This window comes from Takifugu flavidus, chromosome 21, assembly GCF_003711565.1.
Source record: "Takifugu flavidus isolate HTHZ2018 chromosome 21, ASM371156v2, whole genome shotgun sequence".
NCBI classification, from domain to species: Eukaryota; Metazoa; Chordata; class Actinopteri; order Tetraodontiformes; family Tetraodontidae; genus Takifugu; species Takifugu flavidus.
In genome coordinates, this window is record NC_079540.1 from 1,698,157 (window position 1) to 1,714,173 (window position 16,017).

At 48.7% G+C, this 16,017-nt stretch overlaps 2 protein-coding genes across 3 annotated transcripts; one reads left to right on the forward strand and one right to left on the reverse strand.

Annotated features, from left to right (window-relative positions):
• Positions 1 to 820: 820 nt before the first annotated feature.
• Positions 821 to 4,352, forward strand: LOC130518352 (leucine-rich repeat and immunoglobulin-like domain-containing nogo receptor-interacting protein 1). The gene is made up of 2 exons (XM_057020874.1): positions 821 to 1,177; positions 2,146 to 4,352. Exon 2 carries the CDS (start codon positions 2,154 to 2,156, stop codon positions 3,972 to 3,974), a length of 1,821 nt encoding a protein of 606 aa, XP_056876854.1. The 5' UTR covers positions 821 to 1,177; positions 2,146 to 2,153; the 3' UTR covers positions 3,975 to 4,352.
• Positions 4,353 to 5,294: 942 nt separating this feature from the next.
• On the reverse strand, positions 5,295 to 15,975 carry LOC130518351 (zinc finger protein 516-like). Of its 2 annotated transcripts, none has more exons than XM_057020871.1 (5): positions 15,578 to 15,975; positions 8,214 to 9,621; positions 6,699 to 7,808; positions 6,345 to 6,403; positions 5,295 to 6,254 (listed from the first exon to the last, which is right to left on the reverse strand). In XM_057020871.1, exons 2-5 carry the CDS (start codon positions 9,499 to 9,501, stop codon positions 6,120 to 6,122), a joined length of 2,592 nt encoding a protein of 863 aa, XP_056876851.1. In that variant the 5' UTR covers positions 9,502 to 9,621; positions 15,578 to 15,975; the 3' UTR covers positions 5,295 to 6,119. The 2 variants fall into 2 exon arrangements, with proteins under 2 accessions (XP_056876851.1, XP_056876853.1); XM_057020873.1 differs by having other exon boundaries at positions 7,615 to 7,808; positions 15,578 to 15,974.
• Positions 15,976 to 16,017: the final 42 nt, after the last annotated feature.

Sequence of the window (16,017 nt, forward strand, 5' to 3'; positions counted from 1 at the left end):
GAGCCATTTTATGATTACTTTACATACATTTCTTACGTACTGCTTTAAATAGTATGAGGTATGACTAACAAAGGCATTACATTACAGCACATCTCTTTTAGCATGTTACTCTTCTGTTGCCAGGCAACTTAACTGTGAAGCAAAAATGTTGGAACGGTAATTGCAAGTGTCCCAGCTTTATTTCTGAAATTGATTTACAATTCAGCTTTGGTTCAATTTTAGCTGCTGGGATCCCTAGAAAGGCTCAGCTCTGGAAAGCGGAGGAGTGAAAGGCTGAAGAATTCGCTGCTTAATTATTGGTAGAATTTACATTTAGACAGGTGTTGAAGGCTGATTTATCAAGTTTGGGAGGTGCAGGAAAATTCCCTTACATCTATTTCTACATATGCTTATTTTATTATTATGCATATTTTACATGCACAACTCTTAATGGAGCACCAATAACCCAGGGTTGAGATATTTGCACTAACTAATCATCCTACCTCTGGAATGTCTTATTTGCACCTTCATTTTTCTCCACACTGTCCGACATTCCTTCTGCACATAATTTTTTATTTCTGTACATACTGTATAATGTACACAGTAATGTACATAATATAAGAGTCTTTTTCTTTTTTTCTTTTAGTACTATTCTGTGTTGTACACCACGGGCTACCGCTGTAACGTGTGATTTCCCCGATGTGGGATCAATAAAGTTTTTTATCTTTATCCTTATATAGCTGAGGTGTCAGCACTCCAGTTCCTTTCCATCTGGTGCTGCTCTGAAAATCTCTGCGTTTGGCTGACCTGTGCCCGCCTCCCGTCATCCAGTACACTGAGTTGGGTGGAATCCAGGCGCTGGTGCATATAATCCCCCAGCATGCACCGAGCGCCCGTGCATCCGAAGCCTGGTTGTTGTTGCCATGAGGACGGAGAAGCAACAGGAGCAGCGCAGAGGCAGAATATTTCATAATGGCAGGATGGAGCGGTCTTGCGCTATGTCTGTCTCTGTCTGGGCTTTTAGAGTTATTTCTGCTGAAGATGGAGCAGGAATTCTCCTCTGCCCTCTGAGTTCCATCCGCTTGCATCAGTAATTCATGCGGAGACCTTTTTAGGGAGATGCAGTTGAATCCTTTTGCTTTTTTTGATCAAATGTGAAATGGATGTTTGAAGATGCAGTAACCAGACTGACGAGACGGTGAGTTCAAAGACTGGTTTATGCATTACTGCGCTCGTGTTTGTATTTTACGCATCCCGATGAATTTAAAAGAGCCTGGAATGAAACAGTTGCAGTAATTTCATGTGCGTGACACCATCTCCGCTCTGTATTCGTGCTCTCGGTGGAGTTCTGCGTCGCTAGTCACGGCGCTTCCTACTGTTTTTGTGAATTTTAGACACACAACACGCATTAAAACATCACAATTCTCCTCCTCGTCTCCTCTCCCCCTGTTCTCACGTGCCAGAGTGTTGCACACTTCAGCAGAACAACATGTGAAGAGAGCGACCAGAAGTGTGGGTGGAATCACACTTCAGAGACTCCTTCTTTAAAAAACAAAACAAAACAGTCTTTGTCCTAAAAAGTTCTTCTAAGCAGATTTTTGAGGCAATTTAACGGCGTTTTTACAGGCTGACAGTTTGTTCACACCTCATTCTAGTTTAAATGACAACCAGGTCGTAACATTTTCCTGGTTACGACCGCAGGTCCTTAAGAATGATACTGATACTGCTGCTAAATAACACTTTTAGTGTTACGTTTCTGTGAGCGAGTGATGTTTGGACCGCAGGTCGTGCAGGACAGGAGAGGTTCCTTTCCCCAAAATGAGGCCTGTTCCCTAGAAAGGAACTTTGAGCAGCTTTGAAAGCTGAAAACCAAAGGTTGAGGTTAAAGGAGGCGATAAATGACGCAGGCAGGAAGTGGAGACAGACGGGAGCTGCGGAACATCTCCGTAAACTTTCCAGCACTGCTGAAGACAGCATTGATATTCACAGTTTGACTATGATGATTCAGCACCGCCCTCTGACTTCTTGCTCTTTCCCCCTTTCACAGAAATCCGCCTGCAGTTTTGACATCTTGCAGTCTGTTTTTTTTTTAATTTGTGCGGCAAAAACCGCCCATCGTTTGTGGTGATGATGGAGTAAAGCGCTACTTTCTCACGTGTCTCGCAGGTCGACAGATGTTGGAAGGGGTCGCTGTCCGTCTGTGGTTATGGTGGGGAGCGCTACACTTCCTGGTGGCGGCGGCGGCGGCGGCGGGGTCTGAGTTGCGCCCGCCGTGTCCCTGCCGCTGCAACGCAGCGCCGCTGCAGGTGAACTGCTCTGATGGCCAGTTCGCCGCGGTGCCCGACGGCCTTCCAGAAGACACCAAACTGCTGAATTTAACACGAAACAAGATCAAGACGCTGGCGCGGCAGCAGTTCCGCGCTCTGACGCAGCTCTTAGACTTGGATTTGAGCGACAACACGATGGCGTCCGTTGAAGCAGAAGCCTTCCTGGGCCTGAAGGATCTAGTCACTCTGAGCCTGGCGCGCAACCGCCTGAAGATCTTCCCTGCGGGTGCATTCAGTGGGCTGCAGAGTCTCAGGTCCCTGGACATAAGTGACAACGAGATTCTCGTCTTTCTCGATTCCACCTTCCGTGACCTGTCCGCCCTGCAGTGTTTGAAGGCAGCGGGCAATGACCTGGTGTTCATCTCGCATCAGGCCTTCGCCGGGCTAACCAGCCTGCAGGAGCTGCACCTGGACGCCTGCAACCTCACCGCTGTGCCGACGGAGGCGTTCGCACGGCTGGGAGGGTTGAGGCGTTTTCGTTTCCACTGCCTCGCCCTCACGGCGCTGCCCAACTACTCCTTCCGCCCTCTGGAGCGTCTGAAGGAGCTTCTCATTTCTGACAGCCCTTTGCTGGAGAACCTCTCAGGAAACAGTCTCTTCGGCCTGAATCTCACATCTCTGGCCATCAGACGCTCGAGGCTGGCTGCAGTCCCCTACGGCTCTCTGCATCATCTGGTGTATCTGGTGCACCTCGACCTTTCTTACAACCCCATCGCCTACATCCACGGGAGCCTGCTGGGGGATCTGCTACGGCTCCAGGAGTTCCATCTGGTGGGGGGATCGCTGCTGGTGGTCGAGGTGGGAGCGTTCAGGGGTCTGACGCATTTCACGTTGCTGAACGTGTCCAGGAACCTTCTCACCACGCTGGAGGCCGGAGCTTTTCATTCTGTGGATACCCTCAGAGCCCTGGGACTGGACAACAACCCGCTGGCATGCGACTGCCGCCTGCTGTGGGTGGTACGAAGGCAGCGCCATCTGGACTTTGGTGGGAACCCGCCGACCTGCTCTACCTCCGTTCAGCTGCAGGACTGGAGTTTCCTTGACCTGAGCGAAGCCGAGGTCCCCGGCCTGCTCACCTGTCGGCGACCTCGCATTCTGAACCGCAAACCTCAGGATGTGCGCGTGGATCAGGGACACACGGTGGTGTTTTACTGCAACGCCGACGGCGACCCTTCGCCCTCCATCACCTGGTTGGACCCCCAGCTTAAACCTTTGACACCCAACGGTCGGATACGGGCTCTCTCGAACGGCTCGCTGGAAGTCCGCTATGCTCAACCTCAAGACAGCGGCTCTTATCTCTGTTTGGCCTCCAACGCAGCCGGAAACACCAGCCTCGCCGTCAATCTACGCGTCCCGGCCTTTCCCTCACCCAAAAACACTTTTCTCAGCGGCTGGGTCGCCTTTCCCTCTGCCGCTCCGGGCGTGAACGGGACTCAGAAGCTCCCGCTGGACGTCAAGACGTTACTGATAGCAACGACCATCGGGTTCCTCTCCTTTTTTAGCTCTGTGAGCGTTTGCTTCGTCTTCATGCTCTTCTGGAGCAAGAGCAAAGGTCAAATCAAGCACACGGCCACCATTGCGTACGTACCACGGAGCGCTGTGTCCAATAACAAAGCGGGGACCAGCAACTACATGGAGACGAGCCGATACACCATGAAGCTAATATGACTGATGTTTAACTTCTGCCAAACGGAAACAAAAAACAGCAAGAGAGGAGGCTCATTTTAAACCTTCCAAAGCACGGCGAATGCACCTGATGTGTAGATATGTTGGTTATTCCACGGAAATAATTGCGTAACCCATCAGAATACATGATTATTTTACCGCTTGCCTGGCTGAGCTTTTTGCTTGTTTGCTTTCTAAAGAGCGTTTCCAAAGCAAGTACAATTAATACTAAAAGATTTTAAAAAAATATAAGTTGTTAATCTTCAGCATGTATTTTGGGCCATTGAATATTATATTATCACTTTTTCTGCTCGACCTTTTGTTGTTTCTGCGCATTAAAAATAAATAAATAAAAGGCTTCATTAAATTTAAAAAAAAAAATGTCTAAGGATTGTTTACAGCGCTGCCTTTAGTGCTCACATCGCTCAACTTGCTCTGCGTTCCAATACACCATCGCTCTCATGGGGTAGGCATTGTTGCCATGGTGACACATTTTTCACTTTAGAAGACATCTTAAACTTGAGAGCCATGCTATTCTAAATGTACCAGGCGTGATATTTATAAAGTGATGAATCCTGGAGCACGCAGCAGTGCATAAAAGACTTTAAATCTATAAATAATGTAGACTTGTTGTTCATCTCAACGATTTGTGATTAATTTCCTAAATAGTCTTATACTGAGGAGTAAGTGCTGTACTCGCAGCTGACGCCTGATCTCTTTGGTTTGGAGAGAGGATGTCAGGTGTATTCAGTACATTCCTATCTGGAGTGAATCCACGGACTGAATAAAATATACAGACGGACATTTGATAAAATAGTGAAAAGATTTTCCACCAGAGGGGGGCGTAGTTTCACAACATATCTAAATCCAAGTTCAATAATGGAAATAATTTTTTCTTGTGTAATATTTGCAGCTAGTGGTGAGATCATATCCAGTCCATAGGTTAGTTCTTGCATGTGATAGGAAATGAACAATTAGCTTTGTATTTGTTTTTACATTCTGGTTCACTGAGCATCTGGTCAGTATTTTAATAAAGACCTGAAGTAAAGGAAAAAGCACAATAAACTATTTTATTTTTTTAATTCATTTTTTAAAAATTATTTTATTAAACTATTTTTGACCAGCGGCTGCTAAACTGTCCAACACCTCTGGACCCCTGTGGAGCTGCTGATCTGTCCAGGGTGCAAATCGGTATTAGACGACATATGCCGTTATTTACCCCTCCTGGTGGCAGAAAGTGTGAACTGCAATAAAGATGAGCGCGAATAAATCTATCAATAATACCCATGAATAAATGATTCCAGATCAAATAAAACAGTAATCTCAGCAAAAATTTTTAAAATTTATTTAAGAGAAAATATAAAAGTGGTGAAAATAGAAACTCTTATAGCAATATATCTATGAAACACTTTTTACATAAAGACAACAAAAATATAAGAACAATATGAACTTTGAACAAAAGGTCTACGCAAGACGCTGAAGACCCTAAATGAATTTTTTTTTTGTTTTTTTTGTTTACCTGACGCTCATCTTCCTCAAAATAAATGTTCCATTTGGACTGAGGTACGATAAGAAACAGCATCTGATGTCCCCAACGTGTGAGGGATAGAGAGCCAAAGATGCTAACGCTCCTGTCCAATTGTGGTCAACGCAAGACGCTGAAGACCCAAAATGGAGAATCCCTGGGTGGCACCGCTGGACGCTCCTATAGGAATTATTATAGAACTGATATAATCCGGGTTGAGGTCATCCTACTTGTTTACCTGACGCTCATCTTCCTCAAAATAAATGTTCCATTTGGACTGAGGTACGACAAGAAACAGCATCTGATGTCCCCAACGTGTGAGGGATAGAGAGCCAAAGATGCTAACTCTCCTGTCCAATTGTGGTCTACGCAAGACGCTGAAGACCCAAAATGGAGAATCCCTGGGTGGCACCGCTGGACGCTCCTATAAGGATTATTAAAGGACTGATGTCATCCGGGTTGAGGTAATTCAATTGTGGTCTTCAACACAGGATTGATTGAAAAGGGACATGATAAACCAGCTCGTAGCTGGAGTTTCAGCCCTCACTAACAAGTCCATTCTCTCAATGTCAATTAAGGCTCACAGGTTTTAGGATAAACCTAATAACCATGCATGGAAATTCTCAAGATGACCCCCTTTTGTGGGGGGGGATGCAGTGTATGTGGGATTGCAGCTTTTCAGATTCATGGTGCAGGCTGGAAGCCAACGGAAGGAGACGTGCTAAGAGAGCCTGAGGGAGGTTTGGGGCAGCCGTTTCCTGTTGAAGAGTTGGGAGGAGCTTAGAGGTGTCACAAGACACAACAAAAACACTCGACAAAGGCTAAAGTGTATAAAAGAAGAGACATACCAGTGACGTTTCCGGTGAGGACTGGACGAGTCCGGGGATTCCATTGCAGTGGGACTGTTCTACACAAAACAGAACAGAAAAGAGAGTCAGTCAGTCAATCAATCAATCAATCCATCAAGCAATCAATCAATCAATCAATCAGTCAATATTTATATAGCATCTGTTACAATCAAAATTGTTTCTAGGTGCTTTACAGAATCCCATGGCCTGACCCCCCCAACAAGTAACAGTGGCAAGGAAAAACTCCCCTTTAACAGGAAGAAACCTAGAGCAGGACCAGGCTCATGTAGGGGGGTAAGGGCAGTGATATAGTCCATCAGGTGGAAGTAAGGTAAAGTTGACGATCCTCCTCACCTTTTGGATCAGTCTTAGGGTCTATAAAGCTCCACTGCTGGCACAAAGAGACCAATTCATGGGGGGGGTGGCACCTCAACAGTCCCAAAATATCAATGTCCCCTGGATGTTCTTCTGCTGAATCAGCCTTTATGGGAGCAACAGGGGGCTCTGAATAAGCTTTCTGAGACAGCATGTTCAGGGCAGCGCACGGGTCGAGGTCATTTGGGCCGGATGAGGAGTCCGCCGAGTTCCGGCGGGGTCGGGGCTTGTTCGCAGCGATGCTCAACGCCATCCCACTGTGATGTCTGGCCAACATAAAACCCAACCCCTCCTGAGGGAAGTTAGCATCAGCTGCTGACCTGTGGTGGTTGGGGCTGCTGGTGGGCTGGGACCTGGACGTGTTCTTGTTGAATGCCACAGCGCTGGTAGAAGAGGTCGGGACACCTGAGGTATTACCCCCAAGCTCCACAGTCTGCTTCTTATGTTTAGCCTTCTTCTGAGGCATTGATCCCGTTTGGCGACTTGACTGCGTCTGGTCCGACGCGTGCCGGTCCTTGGCGGTAGTACCCTGAGGCTTCGTGCGCTGACTTTTCTGGATGGATAAGGCGGGGCAGTCTTTTCCCTTCAGGAATGGTGGTGGCCCAGTGCGTCTCCACTTGGGAGTCACTGCCTTTAAGCTCTTGAGGCTGCTATTGCTGACGGCCCACTTGGGGGCCATGGGGCAGCTAGCATACACCTTGTGTTCAATCTGCTGATGCATCCACAGCACTTCTGGGTAGTAGGAAGTGTGGGTGCAGAACGAGCATTCGTATCTAATTATGTCATTCTTCTTCACAAAGAGGTCTCCGTGATTTGAATTCAACAGAGACAAATTAAGAGCACCTAGCTTAGTATCGTTAGCATGTCTGGGCCCCTTGATGCCTGCTATGATTACCTGTCCTGAATGAGTCTGTGAATATTCTGTGTATAGGAGGTTTTCGAGACCAATTTGGCTGATGGTTGTTGGAACACGGAAGTAGTTCCACTGAGGGTCCAGGTGGTCTGGGTGCATTGTGTACCGGTGGAACTCGAGGATTGAGGAACTACCAGTGCGGAAATTACAGTGCTGACAGAAATATACCTTAATACCTGCAAAGAAACAGTGGAAACAAGAGTTAATGCACTATTTCTTTCATTTCTGCAAATAAATCCTCCACAGTGGAATTTTCTGGTCTTGCACTTCCTTGTAGACAATTACCACAAATCTAGTAATCAAACATTTAATGATCAATAGGCTTCGTGTAGTATAATAAACCCCACATAAAGTTGCATTGGTTATATCAAGAGACTTTTTAAAACTATAAAGAACAGGAAAACAAATACGATTGATGTAATTCGGAGATGCGACCACTAGATGTCTCCCTCGTTCTTAAAACGGTTAAACCAAATCTCTGATACTCTTCTAACATTTGGAGGAAGATAAAACCTAAACATCAACAAAAGTCTATGTAAACAAACACGTAAACACAAGGGCAATAATCATCCATGGCCTACCGTTGCGGTTTGTGCTCACTGAGTTGCCAGTGGGAACCTCTTTGGGTGTCTTACTGTGCAGCTCCTTGTAAAACGCGTGACCGAGGCCCAATGGGATGTTGCTCTTTTTGTTGCCACTTCTGCCCTGGCTCTCAATTTTTGACGGCTGCTCTCGGTTCGTCTCCAGCTTCAGCTTCTTGTTCTGAGAGTCGGAGGTGGTGACTTGCTTCCTCTTCTTCCCCTGCTTGGACGACACGTGCTTGACCATGTCAGTGTCCTTCGCCATGCGCTTGACCTTGTTCGTGTCCTGCGCCACAGGTTTCTTGGGCAGGTGGGTTTTGGTCAGTCGCCCCTTCGTTGACAGCATCAGCGTTTGGTAGCTGCAACATGGATCCAGCCCCACCATTTGGCCCCCCGGGCTCGTCTCCACGCGTGTTTTCTTCGCCTTGACACTTGTGAGCCCTAAGCTTTCCATGAAAAAGCTCTTCGACTGCGAGTCGGAGACGTCGGTTTCCTCCTGGGGTGGATTTAGGGTCGAAGAGTTATGTTGATGCAGCGCTTCGTGAATTTGCAGCGATGCGCGATCGGGGAAGAAGTTGCCGCAGGTGGAGCAGAGCTCGTAGAGGCAGACTTCGTTGACCAGGGACGCCGGCTCCTGGGGAACGCCATTGATGGTGACGTGGGACTTGCTGGGTCTGTCGCCCTTTGGCCGCGCCTTTGACCTGTGAGTGTACACGTGGCTTTGGAGGGACCAGGCCTGGCGGAAGCGGCGTCCGCAGAGCCGACAGCCGTAATCCTCGGGGCCGCCGTGGACCTTCATGTGGGACTTGAGGAGCAGCATATCTGGGAACGCTTGATCACATATGATGCAGGTGCAGCAGCCTCTGTCAGCCTCCGCCTCCATCACGTCTGCCTCGCTGTTCCTTCTCTTGCTTCCCTTTCTTTTCACCTTCCCGATGAAAGTGGTCTTTTCCAATTCGGTGTCCCCAGACTTGGGGATCTCCAGGATGTTCTTCTGCTCCTCAGACAGCTCCACATTCTTGTCAGAGAGCCTCTGCTGGAACAAGCCCAGCTTGTGGCTCCTGATGTGGTTCTTCAGGCTGCCCTTCTGCGCCGTCCTGTACTGACAGTGGGGGCACTTGTAGGGCTTCTCCTGCGTGTGGCTCCTCATGTGCTGGGACAGGGAGCTGAGGAGAGGGAAGCTGCGGCTGCACACGCCGCAGGTGTGGCCACAGATGACGCTTTCTTCAGGCTCCACCTTTACAGGCGCTCCTGAATTCGCTGGGATATCATCTCTCTTCTTCTCCATGGCGATTCTGACTGCAGACGTGCAATAAATCCTCAAAGAGGCAGAGGTGCATGCGTTTCCAGTCGAATGATGCTTCAGGTTTGGAATCCAACCGTGGTTCTTAATTGCTAAGGATGCTTACTGCAGGAGCAAGAAATAAAACAGAATTAGCATCATCATTTCAAAGCAATGGTCATCAGAAAAAATGTAAAATAACCTTTTATCCCTAACAAATGTGTATGCCATCTGCTTTGATCCTCCAAATGAGTTTCACAATCAACTATTATTAATATGAAAATGAATGCAGCCTAAAAACGCTGCCCCAGATGTGCAATTACATCTTAGCTTGAGATACAGTGTAAAGCTGCATAAATCCCAAGACATATCTGGTGCTTTTATTCTGAAGACTCTAATATTTAAAGCCAATTTCAGAATAATCCAAAGAGAACCAGAGGGGACAGAAAAGTCAATCGAAACAGTTCCGCAGAATTTCAACCAAGCTTTAAAACAGTTTTCTATCTGCTGATATTTCTATTTAAGCTGTGAATAAATGCAAACACACATTAATTTCACTGAAAATGGGGGCCAGTGTTTTCCAGTAAGTGTTTAAGTAAAAACAGAAGCAAAAACAAATCTTATCACAGATTTGGGAAAAGCTTTTGTCCCTCTGTGCAGAGAGATGCATGTCTGTGTGTATTAGAGCGTAGGCTCAACATGCATGCCTGTGTGTGTGTGTGTGTGTGTCCTGTGCTTTCCTATGTTTAAATTGAGTGTGTGAGGCCAAGCATGAAGAGATGTATTCATTCCAAGCCAGGCAGGATGAACCCTGAGGGCCAGGCAACTCTAATTCCCAATCAATAATCCATTATCAGCAAATTTTAGGAGCCGGCGTGGGCCCACGTGACAGCGGGCAACATAATGAGGCGAAGTTCTGCACCTTTTAATAAAAGGACAAAACTTCCATCACAGCGAGTGAAATAATCTCTGGCGGAATCATCTGATTAAACCCAGAACCAGCCGACCCGTGTCCTCGTCCAACTTTAAGGTGAATTTAAACGTCGTCTTCAATATTGCTGCGCTTTAAACGTGAAAGGAGGTTCCCTGCGCCACACAGCCGGCCAGGCGGTTAAAAGGAAACCCTACTATTCTGTTGGCCGCACCAGAACTGTCACATCGCCTCATGTCTGGCCCTGCACCCCTCGTTGGGGGGTCGAGAGAGGTATTGTTAAAGCAGCGAGGCCCGGGCGTGCACGTCACCGTCTTCAAATTTACGTCTGAGCAAAGACGCAGGACAAAAGGACGCTCTTGCTTGTCTTGGCTGGGGGGGGGGTTACTAAAATAGGTGCATCGGGTCGGGGTTGTCTGTCTAATTACGTGCGATGTGCGTTCGGGGTCGCATCTGTCTGCATGAATGCACGTGTGCGGGCCGGCTCGCCGTCATGTGTGCTGATCCGCTCATGCTGGACCGGGTGCCGGATCTTGGTAGGTTTTTTTTGGGTTTTTTTTTTTTTTCCTGCGGACGTGGCAGGTGTTTGGTAGGCAGACGCCACCAGATTAGTGCACGGCCAATGTGGCACACTGTCTCCGAGAGGGGGGAGGATGTGCGAGAGAAACTGGAGGGTGGCAATTAACCGGTTAGCTTAAGGCGAATGTAATGAGTTAACACAATGGGGATGAAGTCAGAGAGCTGAGGGCAACAGATGGGAATAAACAGGCCACCAGTATGGAGTTATCCACCTCAACACTCTCAGCTTTACACACTGGTCCGAGCAGACTTTGTGCACAGTCTGTAGCGCACGTTTGTGAGCCATTTTTGCTCTATGACACAATAGATGTTTGTGTTGAAGGAGCAAGAGGGCAGCTACGTCACTCCCAGAATAATCCCCCTCCCCTCTCTGTATGGCACCGTTATCCGTTCGACCTCGCCATCCCTGCAGAGGACCTGCACAGTAGTGCTGGTGCAGATAGCTAAACATGGCGCTCCAGGGATGAACTGATTTCTTTTAGAGTCCCCGGCTGCCTCTTTCTCTCTCTTTTCTCTTTTCTTTGGCAGATGAATAGGCATGTCCAGTCAGCTGCTCTCACATTGATTCATCCTGACGTCCCAACTAGCTCAGCACAAACTCCCCATGGTCAGGGCGCTGCCGCTGAGAGCCGCTGTGCTCTGCTGCGTTTGTGTGTGTGCACTTGCATGAGAAGATCCACTATCTATGTGCTCCGTGTGTGTGTGTCTGCACTAAAACAGACTCTTCCTGCCATTATATGAAAATAGAATTCCTAAAAGCTCCTCCTTATCTCTCAGGTGTGACCTCCATGCAAAATTCTGAAAGTGTCACCAGCGAAACGCCACTAACCGTGTGCTCGTGCATGTGCACGTTCGTGTTAAAGTCATCCAAATATTCTCAACAACCAGCAAGGAGCCCGTGCCAGCATCCCCCTGACTGGAGATAGCATGTGACTGTCCTTATGCTAGTGTTCACTCGCTAAGCCACAGCTCACATCCACTGTTTGGTTTCCAATAAGCCTGCATGCAAACAGAAGCGCGCCACAAAACAACACAAAGACGGCATATTTCAACATCCTTTCCCCCCTTTCCTTTTCTTTACTCGGCTCATTTAACCTCACCGAACAGCCAGAGGTCTGCTAACGCTCAGAATCAAACGTGGAAGGATGCATCATTACACATTTGATGAGATAAGGGACTGCGTGTTTCCCGATGTGATCTTTTTAATCTTAATTTAAAACAAAATCCATCAGAGGGACAACCGAATCTCCAGGAGTGGCGTTTGGATAAAGACAAAGCCAAAAAATCTCAACACGAGTCAAACATGGAGCACCTGACCGGCCCAACCGCAGGGTCAGCGCCGCGGCCGGGCCGGCCCGATCTACCTCAGGGATTAGACCGCCGTGAGCTCAGCAGTCACAAGTGTGGACAAACTTACTTGCACATGTGTGCCCATCCCTCCCCCCCCCCTCCGGTCCAGCCCTCCATTTGATTACACAACATACTATAGGGGGATTACTCTTCATAGCATGAGATGAGCTGCTCCGTGAGTGGCCTTTTATCGTGGACGCCCCTCAGTGCTACAAAGGACAAGACCGGAGACATTCTGCATGTTGAATATCGTTCCAATTTTGCAACCTGGACCTGGTGTGGCGGCCGAAATGCAGCCGTTAACCGTCTGGAGCGGGACAAAATGCACAGGGACGGACGTTTAAAGCAGTCCCTCTTCCTCGGGACCGTGGCATTATTTGAGTGTCTGTGGTAGGTCTGAGGGCCCATTATGGACCCGCTTGTTTTAGTGCAGACTGGCCAGTGTGGGAGACACTGGGGTATAATCTGTTGGTATTAACTTGCTCTCTAAAAAAAGCACTCTCAACAGGGATTAGATTATCATGGCAAGGTCAGCTCAGCCTCGCACTGCCCATCTCTCGTAATGTCTCTATTAAACTGCTTTCTGTCTTTTGGTTTCCCTACTGTCATCTGTCCAGTGTGAATTAATTCTGCCCATAAAAATCTTCAACCACCTGCAGATGTTAAATATTTATGGGATTAGATGCTGGATTAGAAGCCAGAAAACAAATCTTTTCCCACATCTGGATTAAAGTAAGAAACAATTTGGGTCAAATGGACCAATTCAAGACACAAATTGTTATTTTATTGCTGTTAAGTCAATTCCTGAAACTATTTTGAACCTAAGCGAATGATTGAACTAGCAATACCAACATTTACCACTTGGGGTCGCATGTCCAGCTTCCTGCCAAACATAAACAGGAAAAGAACAAAAGTACTAAATCATGAAATAACATTATCAGGCATCTTAAATTACAAAAGCTCGGTGTGTTTACGGGACAAAGGGCATGTCTGTAACTTCCTCCTATGATTAAGGTAAGGATTGAACCGTAAGGGGATACCTGCTTAGCGATTTTACCCAGGAGCAAAAGCATGACAGCTGGCCACGGGGTCTGGATTAGGTTTCCTATAGGAGCATTGCATCTTTTACACCATTGCTGCGTTGGAGTAGAATGGGCTGATAGTAACCCGACTCCCTGAGATCATCCAATCTCTGTCTCAAGCAGAAGGGATCTTTGGACGACTCATCCCTCCCATCTTCCATCTGGACATTTTGCTGGTGTTTACACTCCAGTTCTTCCACTGGAGGCATACAGGGATTTAATTCTTCCCCAGCAATCTTGATACTCACTCAGGCTAATAAACTTAACTGGATTAGCTGGAGTGGGCCCAGGAAATTTTTTTAAAACCTCACATTTAGGGCTAGTCCTGTCCCCTCTGAGCTGGACAACGCTGTCACTACCACACTGGTCTCAGAACCACAGCAGACAGAGCCCAGGGATCAGAAAACATGCTGAAAACTGAGATGAAATAGTCCTAAAATAAATAACTGTTTCATCTACGCGAGTCAGTAGATGCAGGAATCGGAGCAAACCGTGACGCCAGCATGAGGGGGACAGCTAGCATATGCTATTATTACACCGAATCAAGCATGTGGTCCATCTGCATGCTCTGCTGTTAGCTTACATATCAGCAGAAAGGATGCACACACAGCAGGCGCGTGCACGCACCAGGCACGGGTGGAGGCTCATATCTGCACTTTTAAAGGTGTCCCTCTCTGGCGATGCTTGAGACGTGGGCTGGAGGTGCAGGACGGATAAGACCGAGCCCCCGGGCGACAGTGTCATCGCTTACACAATGCAAAGCCCGTAAAGAGGAAGACAGCTAAAACGCACCAGGGTCACTGATCTGATCTGTCCACCCCCCCCCCCCCCCCCTAAAATTAGATTAAGTGCGGCTTTGTTTGCGCTTTGTTTCATCGTTTCCTACGTGTTTTAATCGACGTCGGCAGGCGAAAAACAAAAAACCGCTCTGTCCCATTGTCCCAGGAGGGTGCTGCCCAAAGATGGCCGTAGACCCTCACATCATCCTGTCTGCACCCCCCCCCCCACACCCACCAGCAACAAGCCAGACCTCAGTCTCCTGACCTAATCTGGATGATTAAAACATTTTTCTTTAGCACAAATTTCCGCCCCCCGCCCCATCCCCACTACTCTTGTCTGCCAGCCTTGCACCCTCCCCTATTGATCATCATACTGAGGAGATTACCCTAATAGCTGGGATTACCTCCCCACATGTTGGCTACACACAGGGGGGAGGAGGGGGACATGTTAGGCATGATGTGCAAGTGTGTGACGAAGGAGGGGGTGCAGGAAAATCTGGGCCTTTAGGGACAGATCTGTGATCAACTGCTGCCCCACAGACCTTACTGGACCTGTTTCATACACTTTTTAAGCATTATGACAACTTTTTTTAAAGGAGGGGGACAAATAACAGAGCAGTGAGAGACACTCTGGGCCTGTCAGCTTTTGGGTGCTTTGTGCAACACAAGACAATCGGCTCCATTGACGGTCAATTTCTGTCAAGCTGCCCTCCGGAGGGGTTAATAAATGTGACAGCCTGCCCCACTCCCACCAAACCAGCCGCTCAAACCGACAGTCGTTTCCCCTGGTGGCCCAAACCGACATCCTCCGGGACATCTCTGCTGTCCCTCCTGCTGCTAACAAGTGCCAGAGGTTGGAGCAAGAAACCGGGATATTGTTGCCCCCACGGGCAGGAGGGGGCGGGGGGGGGGGGGGCAACTGGAGGCCATTCAGACGGTGCGGGAGAAAAAGGAATTCTGTTAATCCGCCGCTGATCCGGTACAATGACAGCCTTGTTGTCTGTCCCGTCTCGTCCACCACAAGTTTACGACCCTCGGGGGGGCTGGTAGCCTCCGACCCGGTAAACATCTGGACCAAAGCCCCAGCAGAGGGCAACAAAGGTGCCGAGAGGCTGCGCAGCTGCTGTTAGGAGCCGGTAGCAGGTTGTTAAACCGGAGACCTGAGCGAATGTTCCCTGACCACCATGTTTCTGACCGGACCAACCGGCGAGGGGTTCATGCTAACTTTGGCCGAGAACTTCCAAACTAGAGCCGCCACACTTCCAAAAACAACCCCCCCACCACCACCACCTCCACAACCTCCAGCCGCCGAGTCAAACAGCGTTGTAGTTCTCCCGCCGCCGCGGAGCCTCGCTTCTTACCTTGGGGCAGGAGTTAAAGGCGGCCGGCCGCTCCCTCAAGGAATCCCATCACTGACACACACGCACGGGAACAACAGCGGCGACACGGAGGAGATTAACACTCGTCAAATCTGGGCATCATCGCCGCCAGCTTCCGTTTGGTTGAGCGGGGAGGGGGGCACCTGGCGTCGCTATCCCAGCCGAGCACCTGAACCGCAGCCCCGGACGGAGCCTCCAGCATCGGAGGAGCTGCCCAGCCTGTCCCCGCTGAAGAGCGGACCAAAGCCGGGCTCCCTGCGCCGCCTCAGCCGGGGTGAACTTGTGCGCAACACTTGACGTGGGACTGCCCTCGGTGTTGCTGTCTATTACACTGGCGCATCGCGGTAATAACGTCATTGAAAGCCCTATGCTCTGTGTGTGTGTGCGTGTGTGTGTGTGTGTGTGTGTGTGTGTGTGTGTGT